Below are 15,360 nucleotides of genomic sequence, written 5' to 3'. Positions count from 1 at the left end.
TTGTAGTTAGGAATAAAAAATGCAAATCACCCATTTTATCTTTAGTATCTTTTTGAAATATAGTTTTTATTTTATATTAGAGCATAGCTGATTTACAACATTGCACTAGTTTTAGGGTTTACAGTAAGGGATTCAGTTACACATATATATCCACTCTTTTTAGATTCTTTTCCCATATAGGTTATTCCTACAGAATATTGAGTAGGGTTCCCTGTGATACATAGTAGGTCCTTGTTGAATAAATCACCCATTTTAGCTACACCTTTTTTGTTTTTTGGTAACTGCATTAAAAAATAGTCTAATTCTTGGCACTTGGGCTCACACTGAGGCTAGCACAGGCTCAATTCTGAACCAGCACTGTATTAAGCTTTTCACAAGTCACTGGGCTCTCGGGTGGGAAGAGCAGCTGTTCTTCCTCCTGCAGTGAAAATGTGGAATCACCAGCTATTTTCATCTGTGTAAGTACTAATTTCCTCCCATAGCTGCCTTCTCTCTCTCTCTCCTTTCTCCTTCCTGTTTATCTGGGCGGAAGCTGGCTGTGCTTGTCTAGCATGGACTCAGGAAGAATGGAGACCACCTCAGAGGGGATAAACTAGAGAAACTGGACCTCATCATTGGTCTTATCAATATTTATCTGTGAGCTCTCTCTCCCTCTTTTTCTAAAAAATTGTTTTCAATTGAAGGATAATATCTTTATTATCCAATAATATTGTGTTGTTTTCTGCCATACAGCAACATGAATCAGCCACAGGTATACGTATGTCCCCTCCCTCCCACTTCCCACCCCGTCCCATCCCTCTAGGTTGTCACAGAGCTCTGGTTTGAGTTCCCTGAGTCATACAGCAAATCCCCACTGGCTATTTCACATGTGGTAGTGTGTATGTTTCCATGCTACTCTCTCCACTTGTCCCCCTCTCTCTTTCCCCTCTCCTCCACCCCGGATCCCTAAGTCTGTTCTCTATGTCTGCATCTCCATTCCTGCCCTGCAAATCAGTTCATCGGTACCATCTTTATAGATTCCATATATACGCGACTTTCCTCTTCACTGTGAGTCTTTGCTGGTCCAGGAATCCTGCAATTCTGAGCCTGGGGGTGTGTTTCTCATCTCACGCGTAGGTCAACCCAAAGGAGCCCCTGCCTCCAGGAACCTCCTCTTCCCTCCTGGAGGCAGTGATGGCTTCTTTCTCGGGGAGCACCCTCTCAAATCTTGGCACTAAACACACTCTAAATCACAGCCTCAGTATAACCTCCTCTTACTTCACTCAGAGGTACTTTTCGAGTCTTCCTGTAGAACTGAGTATTTCACTTACAACGTAGCCTTGGACCTATTTACTCTCCAGTCAGCCAGGGGACCATCTGTCTTGAGATTTGCTCTGGTGAAAATACCTAGAGAACTGAGTCTTGTTACTGATTTGAAAACCACTTTTAAAGAAGAACTGATTCCAGGTGTTTTGTGGGTTGATCTTTTTTTCTCTTTTCTTTTTCTGTCCCTTCCTGTCCCTGCCCCTCACACTTCCTCATGGGCTAATCCTTCTAAAGGATGTTACTTGCCTACAGATCCAGGAGATGGTGAAGGACAGGGAAGCCTGGCGTGCTGCAGTCCATGGGATCACAAAGAGTCAGACAGGACTGAGCGACTGAACAACAGCTTGCCTACAGAGCACCACCCCATCTTTGGATTAAGAGAAGAGGGAAGATTATTGTTTATCCCTGAGCTCTGGGGACCCCTGTCCCATCTCTGGACTCCGGCGAGTGGGTGAACCAGCCCAGGCTGTTGCAGTGGGTTGTGAAGCTGGGACGTCTGAGAAGTGCTGTCACAAGCCGCTGCTTCTCTGCCCCTGCCCCTACACTACCTTGACTTTTGGAAAAAATATGGCGAAGATCAATTAACCCCAGTGATTTGAGTGGTGGAAGAGTGCCAGGTACACGCCCTCAGGCTCTGCAGCTTCCCCTCCTCTGAGCTCCTTTGATTTGGAGAAATGACACTGAGGTAAAAACCAAAAGGCAAAGCAGGGGAAGTGTGGTCGGGCTGCTTAACTGTCTTGTTGTTAGCAACTCACTTTCAGTCTAGAATGATGCTTGGATAGTAAAAGTGTTTGCTTGTTATGTTCTATGTGCTGAAAAAGAAAAAGAGTAAGACCTGTGTGTGTGTGTGTAGGAAACTCACCACACCAGGAAGTCAAGCTCCTTGCTGAGGCCAGTGAGAAGAGGTCAGAAAATTTCTCAGGTTTTTCTTTCCCTGGATTACATTCAGGAAGCTAGAGGGGAAACTGAAGTTCCTGCCTTGGCACAATTCTCACTGATATTTATTTATTAAACTTTTAATTTATTTATCTTGGCTGCACCAGGTCTTAGTTGCAGAATACAGGATCTAGTTCCCTGACCAGGGATCGAATCTGGGCCCCTTGCCTTGGGATGCCGTGTCTCAGCCACTGGACCAGCAGGGAAGTCCTTGTCACTGATATTTAAAAGAGAGAAAATCTCTCGATTATTGGAAAGAAGCAGTGATACACTCTGATGCCTTCAAGAGCTCGCGTCTGGCTGACTGGACATGCAGGGAGCCTCATGCCCGAGACTTCAGAGGGCAGGGGGCCAGGTGGGTTTTCAGATGCTTGGCTGAAGAGCAGACAAGTTGTTGAACTTTGCTCAGCCTTGACTGGACTGGATGGACTCTTACACTTAAAAATCTAAGACATTTTGATAATACTGTTCTCTGTTGCAATGGGGGAAACCGACACTACATGACAAGCAGTGGCGATGCTTTTAATGACAGGTTACAAAGCAAATAAGGATGTCAGAGAGCCAGCCCTTAGTGCCTTCAGTGTGCCAGGTGTTGTACTCGGACCCTTCTGGCAGGTGGGCATTGTGGCCTTTCTACAGATGAGAACATTGAGTCACTTGGTCTGAATTCTCCTGGACGGGGAGTTGCAGGGTTATGTTTTAAACAGAGTTCTGTGCCGCCAAAGTCCGCTTCCTTCTTTTTATCTTACGCACTTGCCCTGACTCAGCAGTGGTGAGCTTGGGGGCACCTGAAGACAGCATCGCCAGGGCAGCAATGCCCAGAGGAGCCACGTGACTCTTCATGTGACCGGTCTCTGTCCCTGGCTTGTGAGATGGGAAACAAAGGCACCGCTGTTCAGCAGAAACCCACCGGGAAAGGCAAGTATTCTCTGTGAACTGAGGTCACATTTAGGGTCATCAGACCTAGCAAAATCTGGGACACCCAGTTAAATCTAAATTTCAGATAAGCCACAAATGCTTTTCAGTGGAATTACATCCTGTGAAATATTTGGGATGTATTTATAATAAAAAAGCATTCGTGGTTTATCTGAAATTCAACTGTAACTGCATCTTCTCTGGCAACCCTGACCTCATTGTATCACATCCTTGCTGTTGACTCTGTTCAGGAAACCCTTGCCTACTGTCTCTAAAAATCAACATGATTTCTGCCCTTCCAGGCCCAGCCCAGATGCCGTGTCTCCCGAGAAGCCGTCTCCTCGCATGGCCCCACCAGCCAGAGCCCTGATGTAGTCACAGAACAAGCCCTGCTCCTGTTACAGACATCAGCTTCCTGAGGGCACAGGCTGGTTCGCTGCCCCTCACTGACCCTTCACTCATTCCACAGAGATTTACTGGGGCCCACCTATGCCACCTGGAGGAGGAAATGGCAACCCACTCCAGCATTCTGGCCTGGAGAATCCCATGGACAGAGGAGCCTGGCGGGCTACAGTCCATGGGGTTGCAAAGATTTGGACACGACTGAAGTGACCTAGCACACATGCATGCACCTATGCCAAGTGCAAAGCAGGCGTGGACCCTGATCCTGCGGGTTTTCATTTTGCAGAAAGGCCTCGTGTTCAGGCAGTTACGAGCAGTGGTGTGAAGGGATGGGACAGAATGTGGCAGAGGGCTGCTCTGAGGCTGTCAGGGGGCAGGATGAACAGGAGGAACCCACAGGACAAGTCAAGAGAAATTTCCAGAAGACACTGAAGTGTAAGAAAGTCTGGTCAGTTTGGGGAACTGAAGGCAGGGAAGTGGGACCCAGAGAGAGGTTTTCTACGTGTGGGTGGGAGGCAGGGGCCCACAGGCAGTGTGGGACCACGTATGCTCCACCCCAAGTGGAGACGATGAGTCTGCAAGTGGGAGAAACCATCAGATGTGTTATCAGCTTTGGGGGCTGCTCGTGAGAGCTATGTGAAGGGAAGCATAAAAGTGGAGGAAACAGGCGCAATCAGAGGCCATTATGGGCATTCAGGCCAGATAGACGTGCGGGAGGCAGTGTGGACAGGGACTCTAACAGCAGTTCCAGGCCCACCTGCTGTCCCACCTGGTCTGGAACTTGTCCACCCTTCCCAAACCCCTTCCCCTGAGGTAGAGGCTGTCTGCCTTGCCCCTGAAGCTGGGCAAGACTTCCCCAGCCGACCCTGACCGATGGCAGGTGGGGAAAGGCAGTGTGGACTCTCCCCTCTCTGGATGCTCACCTCTGGGACCCCAGCCCCCACCCCATGAAGACACTCACACAGGCCCATAGGGAGAGGCCTCTGGGGGAGGCCCCTGCAAAAACCTGAGCCATCAACCAGCAGCATCGATGCCAGACGATCCCTGACCCACAGCGTCGGTTAGACTCCGGCTAAGCTGCGGCCCGCGGGACTCGAATGGGATTGATACACTTACCTTCCTCAAAAGGGACATGACTCCCTTCACGGGCTGAGGAGCTTAGGGCCCGGAACACGGACACCGGGGGTCTGCCTGTCCCCAGCTGTCCTAACTCACCCTGGGTTGGCTTTACCCAGGCTCTTACTTAGGGCAGAAATACATTTGTGTGTATGCCACTGTTATTTTGAGTCTTAACTATGGGAGCAGAATTGATATCCTAACTAATGGAGGCAACAAGGGAGGTGTAAATAGAGTGGACGGAAGCTCTGAGAAGGAACAGTGATGTGTGTGAATATTTTATTGATCTGCCTTCCCCACAGGCACATGTATAAGGTCAGGAAGGGGGAGGGCTTTGAGAGTATATGGGATCCACGCTCGCGGAGCACATGGTTCTTTCTTTGCTTTTGGAGGACATGTTTTTCTTGACCTGTGACTTTTTTTTTTAATTTATATTTTAATTGGAGGATAATTGCTTTATAGTGCTGTGTTGGTTTCTGCCACACATTAACATGAATCAGCTGTAGGAATACATATGTCCCCTCTCTCCTGAACCTCCCTCCTACCTCCCTCCCTATCCCACCCCCTAGGTTATCAGAGTACTGGATTTGAGCCCCCTGCGCTATATGGCAAATTCTCACTAGCTATCTATTTCACACATGCTAATATGTATGTCTTAATGCTGCTCTCTCCATTTGCCCTACCTCTTCTTCACCTGCTGTGTCCACAAGTCTGCTCTCTCTGTTAGCTTGCAGACTTTTCTCACTGGTGATTTTTGTTTCAGTCTAATGTTAAATGATTAAACTGAGCTAGCTAAGTTCTTCTCAGCTGGGAGAACGGGGAGCATGTGAGAGAGACCCAGAGCTGTGGATTAAGGGACAAGGTAACCAGCAAGCTGGACTTTGCTTTGCATGTTTCATGTTCATCTGAATCTTGGTTGATGATGGATTTTTCAATGAAACAGGGAAAAATAAAGCCCATGCATTCTACAAGCTGGGACGGGAGAACCCTCTAGAGTTCTGAGAGCTGCTCTTAAGTTATCAGAGACTAATCCAAACAGACATATTCCGCTGCATTCAGGCCGTATCTGTTCACTCAAGGCTTTTAGTTAGTCTCTTAACTGCTGCTGCTGCTGCTGCTGCTAAGTCGTTTGAGTCGTGTCTGACTCTGTGCGACCTCATAGATGGCAGCCCAGCAGGCTCGCCCATCGCTGGGATTCTCCAGGCAGGAACACTGCTGTGGGTTGCCATTTCCCTCTCCAATGCATGAAAGTGAAAAGTGAAAGTGAATTCACTCATTCGTGTCCGACTCTTAGTGACCCCATGGACTGCAGACTACCAGGCTCCTCTGTCCATGGATTGTCCAGGCAAGAGTACTGGAGTGGGATGCCATTGCCTTCTCCAAGTCTCTTAACTCAGTTCAGTCAGTTCAGTTCAGTCACTCAGTTGTGTCCCTTGCGAACCCACGAATCACGGCACGCCAGGCCTCCCTGTCCATCACCAACTCCCGGAGTTCACTCAAACTCATGTCCATCGAGTCAGTGATGCCATCCAGCCATCTCATCCTCTGGCGTCCCCTTCTCCTCCTGCCCCCAATCCCTCCCAGCATCAGAGTCTTTTCCAATGAGTCAACTCTTCACATGAGGTGGCCAAAGTATTGGAGTTTCAGCTTCAGCATCAGTCCTTCCAAAGAACACCCAGGGCTGATCTCCTTCAGAATGGACTGGTTGGATCTCCTTGCAGTCCAAGGGAGTAATGCTTTTACAGCATCACAGTTCAAAAGCATCAATTCTTCGGCGATCAATTTCTTCACAGTACAACTCTCACATCCATACATGGCCACTGGAAAAGCCATAGCCTTGACTAGACGGACATTTGTGGGCAAAGTAATATCTCTGCTTTTTTTCTAGGCTGGTCATAATTTTCCTTCCAAGGAGTAAGCGTCTTTTATTTTCATGGCTGCAGTCACCATCTGCAGTGATTTTGGAGCCCAAAAAATAAAGTCTGATACTGTTTCCCCATCTATTTCCCATGAAGTGATGGGACCAGATGCCATGATCTTCGTTTTCTGAATGTTGAGCTTTAAGCCAACTTTTTCACTCTCCTCTTTCACTTTCAGCAAGAGGCTTTTTAGTTCCTCTTCACTTTCTGCCATAAGGGTGGTGTCATCTGCATATTTGAGGTGATTGATATTTCTCCCAGCAATCTTGATTACAGCTTGTGCTTCTTCCAGCCCAGCGTTCCTCATGATGTACTCTGCATATAAGTTAAATAAGCAGGGTGACAATATACAACGTTGATGTACTCCTTTTCCTATTTGGAACCAGTCTGCTGTTCCATGTCCAGTTCTAACTGTTGCTTCCTGACCTGCATACAGGTTTCGCAAGAGGCAGGTCAGGTGGTCTGGTATTCCCATCTCTTTCAGAATTTTCCACAGTTTATTGTGATCCACACAGTCCAAGGCTTTGGCATAGTCAATAAAGCAGAAATAGATGTTTTTCTGGAACTCTTTTGTTTTTTCGATGATCCAGCGGATGTTGGCAATTTGATCTCTGGTTCCTCTGCCTTTTCTAAAACCAGCTTGAACATCTGGAAGTTCACGGTTCACATATTGCTGAAGCCTGGCTTGGAGAATTTTGAGCATTATTTTACTAGCATGTGAGATGAGCGCAATTGTGCGGTAGTTTGAGCATTCTTTGGCATTGCCTTTCTTTGGGATTGGAATGAAAACTGACCTTTCCAGTCCTGGGGCCACTGCTGAGTTTTCCAAATTTGCTGGCATATTGAGTATAGCACTTTCACAGCATCATCTTTCAGGATTTGAAATAGCTCAACTGGAAAATTCTGTCACCTCCTCTAGCTTTCTTCGTAGTGATGCTTTCTAAGGCCCACTTGACCTCACATTCCAGGATGTCTGGCTCTAGGTGAGTGATCACACCATCCTGATTACCTGGGTCATGAAGCTCTTTTTTGTACAGTTCTTCTGTGTATTCTTGCCACCTCTTCCTAATATCTTCTGCTTCTGTTAGGTCCATACCATTTCTGTCCTTTATTGAGCCCACCTTTACATGAAATGTTCCCTTGGTATCTCTAATTTTCTTGAAGAGATCTCTAGTCTTTCCCATTCTGTTGTTTTCCTCTATTTCTTTGCATTGATCACTGAAGAAGGCTTTCTTATCTCTCCTTGCTATCCTTTGGAACTCTGCATTCAGATGCTTATATCTTTCCTTTTCACTTTTCTTCTTTTCACACCTATTTGTAAGGCCTCCCCAGACAGCCATTTCGCTTTTTTGCATTTCTTTTCCATGGGGATGGTCCTGACCCTTGTCTCCTATACAATGTAACGAACCTCCGTCCATACTTCATCAGGCACTCTATCAGATCTAGTCCCTTAAATCTATTTGTCACTTCCACTGTTTAGTCATAAGGGATTTGATTTAGGTCATACCTGAATGGTCTAGTGGTTTTCCCTACTTTCTTCAATTTAAGTCTGAATTTGGCAATAAGCACTTCATGATCTGAGCCACAGTCAGCTCCTGGTCTTGTTTTTGCTGACTGTATAGAGCTTCTCCATCTTTGGCTGCAAAGAATATAATCAATCTGATTTCGGTGACCATCTGGTGATGTCCATGGGTAGAGTCTTCTCTAGTGTTGTTGGAAGAGAGTATTTGTTATGACCAGTGTGTTCTCTTGGCGAAACTCTTAGCCTTTGTCCTGCTTCATTTCATACTCCAAGGCCAAATTTGCCTGTTACCCCAGGTGTTTCTTGACTTCCTACTTTTGCATTCCAGTCCCCTATAATGAAAAGGACGTCTTTTTTGCATGTTAGTTCTAAAAGGTCTTGTAAGTCTTCATAGAACCATTGAACTTCAGCTTCTTCACTGTTACTGGTTGGGGCATAGACTTGGATTACCGTGATATTGAATGGTTTGCCTTGGGTTTGCCTTGGAAACGAACAGATATCATTTTGTCGTTTTTCAGATTGCATCTAAATACTGCATTTCGCACTCTTTTGTTGACTATCATGGCTAATCCATTTCTTCTAAGGGATTCCTGCCCACAGTAGTAGATATAATGGTCATCTGAGTTAAATTCACCCATTCCAGTCCATTTTAATTTGCTGATTCCTAGAATGTCGACGTTCACTCTTGCCATCTCCTGTTTGACCACTTCCAATTTGCCTTGATTCATGGACCTGACATTCCAGGTTCCTATGCAATATTGCTCTTTACAGCATCAGACCTTGCTTCTATCACCAGTCACATCCACAACTGGGTATTGTTTTTGCTTTGGCTCTGTCCCTTCATTCTTTCTGGAGTTATTTCTCCACTGATCTCCAGTAGCATATTGGGCACCTACCGATCTGGGGAGTTCCCCTTTCAGTATCCTATAATTTTGCCTTTTCATACTGTTCATGGGGTTCTCAAGGCAAGAATACTGAAGTGGTTTGCCATTCCCTTCTCCAGTGGACCACATTCTGTCAGACTTCTCCACCATGACCCTCACGTCTCGGGTTGCCCCACAAGGCATGGCTTAGTTTCATTGAGTTAGACAAGCCTGTGGTCCTTGTGATCAGATTGGCTAGTTTTCCGTGATTATGCCTTAAAAAAATCTTGGGAGAATAAAGGCAATATTGCCCTGGCCCGCCACCTGCTGGTGGCTCCAGGAATGGCAAACTGGATAAACTGCCACAGGCACAGTGCTCTCATTTTCTGGGTGTTTAGTTTTGCACTTTCTTTCCCCTGTTGCAATCCCTTAAAAATTTTTTTTTGTAAATACTATCTTGTATATATACATACATACATACATATATATATATTACACATATATATGTAAAATGTATGGAGTCCCAGCTATTTTCAAATGACAAAATTGTATTTCTCCCCAGTCTCCACCCTGAAATTTCACGTGGGTCAGCTGTGCTCTCAGAAGGACTGCCTGCAGCCTCTGGGTGCTGGTCATGTGCGGGGCGCTGAAAACCCCGGGGCAGGTGGCGGCCACTTTCTGGAAGGGGACTCAGGCAGACAGCATCAGTGGTCAGTGTGCTGGGTCATGGCAGAGCTCCATGGGTGCGACTGAGGGACTGTGGCAGCATCGGTTAGGAAGCAAAACTGAAGCCGGGACCAGGGAGTCACTGTGGGGTGGAGCCGACCGGATCGCTGCGCCTCCTGTCCAAGGAAGGTCCCAGGGAGACCGGGGGAGGGGTGGTGTGCAGGCTCTGGAATGAATGTAGGGAGCTTGGGGGAGCACAGGTCTTTTTTGTTTACTTTTTATGTTATACTGGGGTATGGTTGATTTAAAGGTTTTCAAAATTTCTAATTTTAGGGGTAGGCTAGGTTTTCAGTGAGCTGGATGTGGGGCCAACTTAGGACGTCCATGCAAAAATGTACAGCCAGCAGCAGGTCAGGGCTGGAGGGACTCATTGGTCAGGGGCAGTGGGATGAGAGTGGGTGAGACGTGGCTGTGCAGGATGGAGCAGGGACAGAATTTCGTACAGGTCAGGGCCTGATGGAGACAGGAAAGGAAAGAGAGCAAGGCCCAGAAGTAGGTTGTTGGAAGTGACAGGAAACCGGCTTCTGGAAGGCGGGAGTGGTTGCTCATTGAACTGAAAGCATCAGGAACAGGAGGGCCGAAGGACATCACCTGAATTGGCAGTTAGGTCCCTGTGAACTAGAGCAGCAGCTGGAAGCTGGTGGCAGGGACCGGCAGGGCCGATGAGCCGGGGACCAAGGGCAGGTCTGGATGAGAAAGGATGCTTGAGACCGAGGATGGTCAGAAGTGCTGCACTGTGGAAGAGCCAGGGAAGGACAAGATTGGCTAGGAAGAGTGCTGAGTACAGCATCCTGGATGCATCAGTGCTCAAGGCCACGGGAGTCATCCCCCACTCACTGACCATATCAAGATCACATGTGCCAGGGCTGTTCTGAGCCCTGTAGATACAGTGCGTGAGCAAGAGACACAGAAACCCCAGCCGAGGAGCTTACCTTCTAGCTGAGGAGACAGAGTGGACAAAAGAAACAACTCAAGTTGTGTGGTGTATTCCTTAGTGGTCAGTGCTATGGAGAAAGCGTAAACTAAGGGAAGAAGACGAACGTTGAAGGAAAGGATGTTTAGATCCTGTGGCCAGGGAAGGGCCCCATTCAGTGAAGACCCAAAGGAAGTGAGAAAATTGGGAAGTGAAGGAATAACGCTAATGATCACCACACCTGTATTCGCATTCTCAGTGCGTCACTATTGCAGGAACAGGTGTAATTGGATCATCACCACTGTCTTTGCCAGTGAATGGTATCATCATCACTGTCCTCTCTGGCTCCCCAGTGGTTTTGGCAGCAAGTCTGACAGCTCGGGTCCAGCTACAAGAGCCTCTCAGGTGGAGAGCTGCGTCCTGGGGAACCAAGTGCAACCCCACAGACGAGCGTCCCAGTGAGTGTGTACATGAGGTCCACAGCTCGGACGGGAAGGCACCTGCGGGCAGTCACTGCAGAGGAAAAGCTGTATCACGTGTGCACCGAGGGGAGATGGGCAGCACCTGGCGGGTCTTCCTGTCCCACCTGCAAGTAGGGGTCCTCCTCATAGGCCACCCTCAGACCCAGAGCAAGTGACACAGAGACACCTCCGGGGCAACAGGAAAGGTGCCAGCAGCTCGAGGAGGTACAGGTAGAGAGTGTGACTCAGAAGCCACAGTCGTGTTTCTGTTGTTATTGTGTTAGTCGCTCAGTCATGTCGGACTCTGTGTGACCCCATGGCGCATCCCGCCAGGTTCCTCTGTCCGTGGATTTCCCAGGCAGGAGTGCTGGAGTGGGTTGCCATTTCCTTCTCCATGGGATCTTCCGCATCCAGGGATCAAAGCCGTGTCTCCTGCATTGGAAGGCAGGTTCTTTACCACTGAGCCACCTGGGAAGCCCATCGTGTTTCTACCAGAGCATTTATCTGGCTGCTAGAGATAAACACCTGCCAGCACTGTCTGGGAATAGTGAAGAATTCGACATTCTTGCCACGTCTGTTAAGTTCCCACCGGATTACTCTGAACAAGGGGACTGAGTTGCTTGTGATTAACACATACATTTTTCTTTAACAGATTGGCTGGGATTGATAATTATTCTTTGCATTAAAAAAAAAGAAAAGAATCCAAATGCTGGAGGACTCATCCTCTCTTTAAGTTGCTACAGAATTTCTTAAAGTTATGATGTCAAGTGTCTCGTTTATTGGAGAGTCACAAATCACTTTCCGTGGGCAGGTGGGATAGGACACTCGACCGGTGGCTTCAAGAACAGATAGCATCCTTCAAATGAGGTTATGAAAAAGGTTTGAAAATATCTTCAATGTGTTTTTAGATGTATTTATTATCCAAAGTGAGCCAATACAGAATTGTTATTAAAAAAATAATAACCTCAGGATTAAAACATTATAGTTTAATGTTTTAATTAAACTTTAAATGTTTAATTAAATGCTTTAATGCACATTAAATGTTTTAATGTTTAACATTAAGAAGCAGAGTTTAAAAAAAAAAAGAAGCAGAGTTTAGAATACAGAAGCGTTTCCATTAACTGCTTGTAAAAAAGCTAAACCACTGTAATGACCAATGAAAAGCCTGTGAAAGAAGAAAGTAAACAGGCCAGTCATGTTTTGTGGCTCAAGGCAATGGCAAGTTGCTACATTCTAAATGTTATCATGGCCTTTCCACATGTGATTTATTATAAAACATCTCACACATAACAGCCTGCATACTATTTTCTTTTTTAAAATACTATTTTATTTTTTGGCTGTACCTCGAGGCACGTGGGGATCTTAGTTCCCCGACCAGGGACTGAACCTTGGCCCCTGCAGCGGAAGTGCAGTCTTAACCACTGAACCACCAGGGAAGTCCCCACCCTGTATTTTCAAGCTTCCCTAAGGATTCCAGACACTGACTTCATCTTCATCATCGACTCCCCTCGAAGGCAGAAAAAGTGAATCAGAGACTGGAAAGCGTCCGACTGTGCAGTGGGCTGTCATCAAGCCAGGAAGCCAGCCGCCTCATCCCGGGGTGGGGGTGGTCCTCCACCGGAGGGGGTCCTCCACCTGAGGGGGCATGCAGAAAACACCGGCTCCTGGCCTGTTTCACTGCACCTGCTGGCAACTGAAGCAGCACACACGCATTCCCATGGATTCACTGTCTACCTCTGGAAACGCCCTCAGCCATTGTGCTGTGGTTGAAACACTGAAGGACGTCGGGGCTCCGTGTGAGGTGCTGAGCCAGGGCGCCAGTGACGTCTGGAGAGTCCTGGAGCCCAGAGCTCAGGAGGAACTGGACACAGGCCGCATGCTGCCCCGCGCAGGCCAGGTGCAGGGCTGGGTGGGGACAGAGGACCCAGCTCAGGGCATCACCCACCGCAGTACAGACAGGGGAGCCAGGTGCCCCTGATAGAGATTCTGGTTCCTTCAGCTGCACAGATTTCACAGTTCCATATTCATGCCTATGACGTTGTCTATTCTGGATCTAAACATTTTTCCTTTTAACTTGATTTGGTCAGAAATTGTTTTAAAAGTCATAGAACCAATTGGCGAGGATTTGAGACTTGTCTAAAACACAGAAGTTAGTTAATGAGTCATGTCTGACTCTTTATCAACCCCACAAACTGTAGCCCGTCAGGCTCTTCTGTCCATGGGATTCTCCAGGCAAGAATATTGGAATGGGGTGCCATATCCTTCTCCAGGGGGATCTTCCCAACCCAGGGATCAAACCTGGTCCTCCCACATTGCAGGCAGATTTTTTTTACCATGTGAGCCACCAGGGAAGCCCAGGTGGCTTAGTGGTAAATAATCCGCCTGACAATGCAAGAGCCGTGAGAGACCCAGGTTCGATCCCTGGGTCAGGAAGATCCCCTCAAGAAGGACATGGCACCCCACTCCAGTATTCTTGCCTGGAGAATCCCATGGCCAGAGGAGCCTGGCTTGGGCTATAGTCTGCTGCCGCTGCTAAGTCGCTTCAGTCATGTCCGACTCTGTGCGACCCCATGGACTGCGGCCTACCAGGCTCCTCCATCCATGGGAGTTTCCAGGCAAGAGTACTGGAGTAGGGTGCCATTGCCCTCTCCGTGGGCTACAGTCTAGGGGGTCACAAAGAGTCGGATATGACTGACACGCACACAGCAAATTAATGAGAACCAGGAGATTTTAAATGGTACAGAAGGCGTTTTCAAAGTTTTGTGAATTCACTGTGTAAGTTAAAAATATCACTATGAGTAAGAAAGATGTAACGGAAAGAAAAACTGCTGACACACCTTCCCACTCTAGTTAGAAACTGGCACTGAGGCTTTGCGGTCTGCTTCCTGGGGGCCGGAAGAGCCCGGGTCCTGCTCCCCTGCCGTCAGGAGAAAGCTTGTGTCCCTGGACTCAGTGGCCTCCATCTGCAGCCCTGGACTGAGGGGCAGGTTACCTGTGAGCCTTGAAGCATCACAGGTCCCACTAAACCCTGGCAAGATGGTCACTGGTGCACAGAATGCTACTGAGAAAGTTTATTCCAAAGCCCAAGACTAAGGGGTTAGCTCTAAAAATATCTGAGCCTCAAATCTAAAAAAATTACAGTGATTAAGGTTTTAAAATACACTCCAAGAGAGACGGCCTATGAAGAATCCCCGTGACATCCCGGGGGCTGGTGTGATCACGGATTAACACAGAAAGTGCTCTGACACAGGGAACTCTGCTCAGTGTTGTGTGCCAGCCTGGATGGGAGCGGGGGTTTGGGGGAGAATGGATACATGTGTATGTATGGCTGAGTCCCTTCGCTGTTCACTGAAACCATCACAACACTGTTAATCGGCTACACCCTGAGACAAAACAGAAAGTTAAAAAAACTTGCTTGGATGTCACATATGTTAAGTGGTGTAAACTACTATGAACACAGTAATACTAGAGGCAGTAAAGTATTATTGCTGCCATGGTAACAGCAATAGTTCTATAGCTTTGCAAGTGGATATGTTATTTGAATTAAAAGGTACTGAGCTATTAGAGAAATAATATTAAGACTAATTTTTCAAACATAAAAGTTCATTGTTAATTTTGTTAGGTGGTGGTGGTTTTGCTCAGTTGTGACCAACTCTTGTGATCCCATGGACTGTAGCCTGCCAGGCTCCTCTATCCATGGGATTCTCCACGCAAGAAGACTGGAGTGGGTTGCCATTTCCTTCTCCAGAGGATCTTCCTGACCCCAGAATTGAACCTGGGTCTCCTACATTGCAGGCAGATTCTTTACCAACTGAGCTGAAGAATAATATCTTAAGACTAGGTTTTCTAACATAAAAGTTCACTGTTAATTTTGTTTATATTCATCTTACTAACAATTTTCAAAGTCCATGTAAAATGAGATCATACCTGATCGATTTCTTTCGTCCTTGGAGTTGATGTCAGCACCCAAGGATAAGAGCATCTGGACTGTGCTCACGTGACCTTCCTGAGTGTTGAAACAAACATGTTACCACTGCAGTGATGACAAAAGCAAGCCTTAGACACAAACTCTACTGCACATCAGGTGCTTTTTCTAAAGTTGTTGTTCAGTTGCTCAGTTCAGTTCAGTCGCTCAGTCGTGTCCGACTCTTTGCGACCCCATGAATCGCAGTACGCCAGGCCTCCCTGTCCATCACCATCTCCTGGAGTTCACTCAAACTCACGTCCATCAAGTCGGTGATGCCATCCAGCCATCTCATCCTCTGTCGTCCCCTTCTTCTCC

At 47.3% G+C, this 15,360-nt stretch overlaps 1 protein-coding gene across 7 annotated transcripts in view; it reads right to left on the bottom strand.

The window, feature by feature from the left end:
• Positions 1-15,360, bottom strand: part of ANKRD16 (ankyrin repeat domain 16) — a 37,580-nt gene that overhangs the window by 11,689 nt on the left and 10,531 nt on the right. The window contains exons 6-7 of one of the 7 annotated variants that reach the window (XM_052650768.1): positions 15,006-15,084; positions 10,348-10,438 (exon numbers count right to left, since the gene is read on the bottom strand). In XM_052650768.1, the coding sequence (XP_052506728.1) occupies positions 10,425-10,438; positions 15,006-15,084 (93 nt within the window). In that variant the 3' untranslated portion in view covers positions 10,348-10,424. Of the gene's footprint in view, positions 1-10,347; positions 10,439-11,099; positions 11,511-12,228; positions 13,215-14,026; positions 14,462-15,005; positions 15,085-15,360 lie in introns of those variants that run through there. The other 6 variants (XM_052650764.1, XM_052650763.1, XM_052650765.1 and 3 more) reach the window with 6 other exon arrangements.

The sequence above is a fragment of the Budorcas taxicolor genome, chromosome 13 (genome assembly GCF_023091745.1).
Source record: "Budorcas taxicolor isolate Tak-1 chromosome 13, Takin1.1, whole genome shotgun sequence".
NCBI classification, from domain to species: Eukaryota; Metazoa; Chordata; class Mammalia; order Artiodactyla; family Bovidae; genus Budorcas; species Budorcas taxicolor.
Note: the sequence above shows the minus strand (reverse complement) of the source record. Positions and strands in the feature narration are given on the sequence as shown.